Source organism: Dromiciops gliroides, chromosome X (assembly GCF_019393635.1).
Source record: "Dromiciops gliroides isolate mDroGli1 chromosome X, mDroGli1.pri, whole genome shotgun sequence".
Classification (NCBI taxonomy): domain Eukaryota; kingdom Metazoa; phylum Chordata; class Mammalia; order Microbiotheria; family Microbiotheriidae; genus Dromiciops; species Dromiciops gliroides.
Window position 1 is genome coordinate 14,715,995 of NC_057867.1, and position 6,245 is coordinate 14,722,239.

The 6,245-nt window shown below is 42.8% G+C and overlaps 1 protein-coding gene across 1 annotated transcript; it reads right to left on the reverse strand.

Annotated features, from left to right (window-relative positions):
* Positions 1 to 3,699: 3,699 nt before the first annotated feature.
* Positions 3,700 to 5,145, reverse strand: LOC122733872 (tyrosine-protein phosphatase non-receptor type 2-like). Its single transcript, XM_043974597.1, has 2 exons — positions 4,863 to 5,145; positions 3,700 to 4,739 (listed from the first exon to the last, which is right to left on the reverse strand). The coding sequence occupies exons 1-2, from the start codon at positions 5,143 to 5,145 to the stop codon at positions 3,700 to 3,702; spliced, it is 1,323 nt and encodes a 440-aa protein (XP_043830532.1).
* Positions 5,146 to 6,245: the final 1,100 nt, after the last annotated feature.

The window sequence follows — 6,245 nt, forward strand, 5'->3', positions numbered from 1 at the left end:
TGGAGGGGTCTTGAACCCTTCCATGAATGGGTAGATAACAATTTGTTCCAACAGCCATGAAGGTGGCTGAAGCAGGTGCTGAGAGCTTGGTAAGGAAGTAGAACACAAAAGGAAGATCCTAATGCACAATAATGTGTCAAGAGTGCCTTAGAGAGGTGCAAAGGCAAGCGTGATTACTTGGTTAGCTATGGCCTACCATGAAGGAAGAGGAGGGAAGGTACATACTAACTATATCAGAATATTGGGAATCATTTAATGCACTCACTGAAACAACAAGGCATAAAATGCACCTCACTCTTGTCTGCTATAGATTCACATTACTCCTGATCTCTATTACAAAGTATGTGATGTATTCCCAAGTAATCAAAACTATGAATAAAAATAACAGAAAACATTTAAAATTCATGTATATAGCCACCCTGGTGAGAATTGGCTGTAATTTAAAAAAAAACAAACCCAAAACATAAGATGCCTTCTGGCTTTTCCCTGAATAGAAGGTCATCAGGGAAGTGTTGGCTTTTAAAAAATTCCATCACTATTTTTGTGTTTAGCTCTTTCATGTAAAATGAATCCATGAAAAGACATTTCAATTATTTTCACATAACCAAATACAGAGGAAAGGCAATCCAGAAGAAAACCCAAAATACAGGATTCATCATTGACTGTCAGCTTAGTTACATCAAGAATCTTACTAATTAAAACAGAAAAGAGCTGTTTGAGATAGCAGTACATCCAGGGGATTGACTAATTATTGTACTTAGGTCAGAGATGAGACAATACCATAGGAAACAGGTAGTTATACCTAGAAAATAAAAAAAAAAATAATTCTTAGTAAGATTTAAGTAGGGCACTTGAGGATTGTACTTTAAAATTAAACTTCTTTAAAAGTTGTTTCTGAGTGTCATATCCCCAAAATCTTGGGTGCAGGGTTAAGCTTTATTTCTCTATAGAGTTGAAAAGGTTTGTGTAAGTAACAATAAAGATTATGAAAACATAATAAAATAAGAAATCACATTTATGACAATAAAAACAATCAAATATTCATCACTTAGATAAAACACTTAGGACCTACATAAGGACAACTATAAAACTATAATGACCTTTGCTGTCAAGGGTTTCCCTGACTCAAGCTTCTCTCCATTTCAGTCCATCCTATACACATGGTTACCAAACTCATTTGCTTTAAACCTACATATGACCACACCATTCCCCAGTTCAATCAACTATAGTGGCTACCTTTTGCCTCACTGATAAAATATAAATGGTTCTGTTTGTCTTTTAAAACCCTTAACAACCTAACTCCATCTTACTTTTCTGGTCTCATTCTACTGGAGAGGCAAACTGGCCTTCTCTTTGGTTTTCACACATAGCACTCCATCTCCAATCTTTCTGCGTTTGCACTGGCTCTCCCCCACACTTGGAATGTATCCTTTCCTTTGTAGGCCTCTTCCTTCAAGACTCAGCCCAAGTATCACCTTCTACACAAAGCTTTTTCTTGATCCTCCCAATTGCTAGGGCCCTCCATAAATCACCTTGTATTTCTTCTGTATGCGCTCATTATGTACATGTTATTTCCTGTGATTGAATGTAAGCTCCCTTGTTTCATTTTTGTTCTTATATCCCTAGGACCTAGCACAGTGCCTGGCACATAGTAGTCATTTAACAAATGTTTGGTAATTGAAGACCTAAATTATTGGAGCGAGAGTCAGTGCTTATGGGTGGGTCAGATTAATATAATAAAAATGGCACTAGACATCAAATTAATCTATATCCTTAATGGAATACCCATCAAAATAACCAACATGTTTCTTTGTAGGACTGGATACAATCATAATGAAATTTGTATTGAAAAATAATGATCAAGAATATCAAGAAGCATGGTGAAAAAAAAAGTTGATGGTCTTATACTCCCAATCTTTAGAATATATTATAAAAGTACTATCTACTTGATATTGAATTAAAATAGAGAGAAAGAGCAATGGAATATAATAGATATACCAGATATTTAACTAATGTATGCAAAAGATGGGTGCTTCATAAATCTACAGAAACTAAAAGCTGGGAGAAGGATTCATAATTTTACAAATGTAATAGGGAAAATCGGCAATTGGGTGCTGAGATAATGTTCCAGAAAAAGGAAGCACAAAGTATTAATAATTACTGTAAAAATTCTTGACCTTCCAAATAATTGAGATGAAAATTTAAAAAAAACTTTGAGGTACCACCTCACACATATTAATTTGGCAAAAAAATTATTAATACCACTGAAACGAAATTCTAATAGGGTTGTGAAGAAACAAGTACATTCATTCATTGCTGGTAGAACTGAAAACTGGTAGAAAATTTTTATAGAGAATGATCTAGCAGTTTTAAGCAAGTTACAAAAAGAATCATAAGCTTTGATCCAATAATTCCATTGCATAAGCTTGAAAAGGTTGTCAAAAGCAAACAAAAAAAGGTTTAAAGATTTTTAAAGCAGCATTATTTGTAATTTTTAAAAAACTGAAAGCAACCTAAGTGTCCAAAAGAGGAAGAATAATCAAATAAATCATGGTACCATAATATAATAGAATACCATAATGCAATCAAGACAGACATGTATAAAGAATATAAAGGAATCTGAAAAAAATTCATGAAATTATGCAAATGTCAAAAAGCAGAACCAGAAGAGAACATACTATGACAATATAAAAGGAAAAATAAATGAGAAGAAATGGACAAAGAAATCTAATGCAGACTGAAATTTTATTTTTATTCAATTTAAATTAACAAATAGTTGCTAAACAAGTTTAGTTATGATAATGTTGAATATTAAGCTTACAGTACATTTTGTGAAAGCAATCAATCTGAAATTATTAAATGCACATTTAAATGATACCTATCTTAGTTAAAGTTTTATTTTTTTAGCTAATAAAACCTTTAATGCTGGTAAAACAATGTAAATAGTTACTAATTATTTTAAATAGTTAAATGGTCACATTTACTTTAAACAGTTAAATTAGTATTTTTCCAGTAACACAAACAGATACTAAACAAGTTACTTATTTCTATTGCTATCCAATATTAAGTTTACTTTAAATTATTTAACATCAGTCGATCTTTGAAGTTACTAAAATATGTTTCAAATGATAAAAATGTTATTTAAAGCTTTTTAATATTTTTTCACTTAATGCTGCTAAAGTAATGTAGTTACTAAGTAATTTAAATAGTTAAATCAATAAATACGTCTCCACTAATGCAAACAAATACTAAATTATTTACTTATGTTGCTACTCAATATTAAGTTTATAATATATAATTAAAAGTTTCAAAAGTCAAGGGTAAGTGGTCTTTAAGGAACTAAAATGCATTTTAAAATGATAAACGTCTTAATATTTTTTTTTAGTTTTAAAAAACATTTAATGCTGCCCAAAACATAAAAACACTGAAAGAATAGGAGCATAATAAAAGTATTTTCACCCATTTGTTTCCTTTTACAATTCACATAACATTTAAAAACATTCAACAACTAATCAAATTTATGGGGTTTGAGAGCTCTAATTTTTTTTAAGCCTCTAAAACACATAACAAATTCAAGGGTTTTGCCAGTGGTGCTCTTTACTTTGGATGTGGTAAATTGGTATCTTTGAGACATTCTCTTCTCCCGTTGATCAATTAGAGAGAGGGTTTTACTTTGCATGCCTGAATTATTCACAAATCCTATAGATTGAGCCTTTTTCTTTTAGATCCAGTCGAAGTCGGACTTTTCTTCTTCGAAGTCTCATCCTGACTGGTACTAGCTTTACACTCCTCTCGACATCGCTTCCGGGTACTACCTTCAGGGCTCTCTTCTCCGGAATCTGGCATTCTAGTAGCTAGATCTGAATAATCGGATTCATCATCTAAGTCATCGTCGTCATCATCATCGTCGTCGTCGTCGTCATCATCGTCATCGTCGTCGTCTAAAACCAGCTTGAAAGCTTTGTACTTTGTATTTACCATTCTACTTGGAGGTGGAGAGCTGTCAAAGCTATAGCTGCGAGCATGGTCTTCTGTGGTAAGTTCTTCCCACCTTTTCTTGACGTTTTCATCTCCCATGAGGAATTTTGCCCCTTCGATGACAGCCATGTAGGAGAATCTTAGCTGTTCTGGGGTCTGGATAAGTCCCATCCGGTACTTTCTCAGGTTCACCAATACTTGTCTGATGTTCAGGCAAAAGGGGTCCTCTCTCTTCTCCATCAGGACCAGGCAGGTATCGACCAGAGCAAAGGTGCCTGACCGCCCGATGCCGGCGCTGCAGTGGATGACCGCGGGCCCCTGCTCATCGTTGAGGCAGCCCGACTCCCTCACCATGAAAAGGAAGGACAGGAAGGAGGCTGGTGATTCAGGCACCCCGAAGTCGGGCCAGCTGGTGTAGTGGAAGTGGGTGATGGTCTTGGCCTCCCCCGTCATCATGTTTTCCAGGCTCAGGAGGTGGACCGTGTGGTAGGGCCTCGACTCCTCCCCCAGCAAGTGCGCGCTGATGCCCACCTCCTCAAAGAGGAGGGTCTGGCCCTGGCAGAGGGGCCAGTACTGGGAGCACTTGGTGTTGTTGTTCTCCACTAAGTGGTTGAGCATGATCACGGCCCTGCTGTTCTGCTGCCACACCATGAGCCAGAAGTGGCCGCACGTGTTGGGCAGCGGCCCCTGCGTCAGGATATATTTCCGCTGGGCCTCCTCCACCATCACGAAGTTGGCGTTGATGTAGTCGTTGTACACGTCCCCGACGCCGCCGCGGTCTTCCGTGCTGGAGGATGCGGAGGAGAAGGAACAGGAAGCCTCGCCCACGGCCAAAGCCAAGCCAAGGCCTGGGTGGAAGCCTCCGCCTGGGGCGGGGGTGGCGATCTTCAGGCGCACCCTGCTGTGGTCGTAGGGACTCACGTCCCGGTAGCGGTTGCGGGATCTGTTCTCCAGGGCCCGCGCCACGCGGTAGGGGTAGTCGTGGCACTGGTCGGCCACCTCGAGGAAGGCTTGGTGCCACCCACTGCTCGCGTCCAGCACCTCCAGCTCCCGCTCCATAGAGACGACTGCCCCAGAAGCTGCGGCGCCGCAGCCCGACACCAGCATAGCCTCTTCCTCCTTGTCGTCGTCGCGGCCCTGATCCTCGTCTGTGCCCACCGAAGCCATGGACACCAAAGAGGCGGGCGTGGCCAGCACCGCGGCCTCGGCGGAATGGACTGTGGCGCTGCAGGAAGGCAGCTCCCATTCCGAGACCTCCATGTCTGTGGGGGACGTGGGCGTCGCCATAGCCGAGGCCCAAGGAATGCCTGTGGCTCTGATGCCCAAGGGGTGGGGGAGGGCGGCGGCGGCGGTGGGGACCGGGGATGGTTGCCTACTGGTTATGGCTCCGGTTCAGGCGGGGCCGCCTGGCAGGGAGCCTGGACCGGAACCTCGACTTGGGCCCGGGTGGGAGAGACGGGATGGGGGCAGGCCAATGGATGTGATGGACGCTCAGGTGACGGGGCCTTGGCGGTGATGGAGGCAGGGACGGAGGAAGAGGAGGAGGAGGAGGCGGTGGTGGAAGAGGCCTGGTGAGCAGCCACCTGGCGCAGGGACCCGACTAGACCTAACTAACCCGAGAGGGAGGGACCCGAGAGCGACGGACCCGAGAGCGAGGGACCCGAGAGCGACGGACCCGAGAACCTGGGGAGTAGGCCGGAGGCCCGAACCACACGAATTGACTGTTGGGCACACTCACTCAGTCACGCAGCACCAACGGTATTTGCTCACGACGACCAGGACCACGATGCCGCTGGGGAAGATGGAGGCACTCACGGTCAGTCCCGATGGCAGGTGGGGGGAGGGGAGGAGGCTTCGGGGAGGCGAAGGAACGTCTCTCGGGAGGTGTAAAGTCTCTTGAAAAAGGACTTTGGGGATGACAAAAGTCTGAGGAGAGAAGTCTTTCGAGGAGAAAAGTCTCTGAGGAGGCCAACGAAAAGTCACTGAGAACAAAAAGTCTCGGAGAAAAGTCTCCGAAAAGGCCGCAAGTCTGAGGAGAAAACGCCTCCCAGGAGAACAGAGTCTCCTGGGAGAGGACAAAAATCACGGACACTAGGACCAAAAGGCTCCCGGGGAGAATAAACGAACCAAAACTCTCCGAGGGCGACAGAAGATCCGTGGGTCGGTTGGTCTCTGAGGAGGCGAGCAGCCCACTCGGAGGACAGCCAGGCGACGACAGCTGTGAGAAAAATGGCGGAAGGGAGAACGACCGTTCCCGCCTTGTCTCA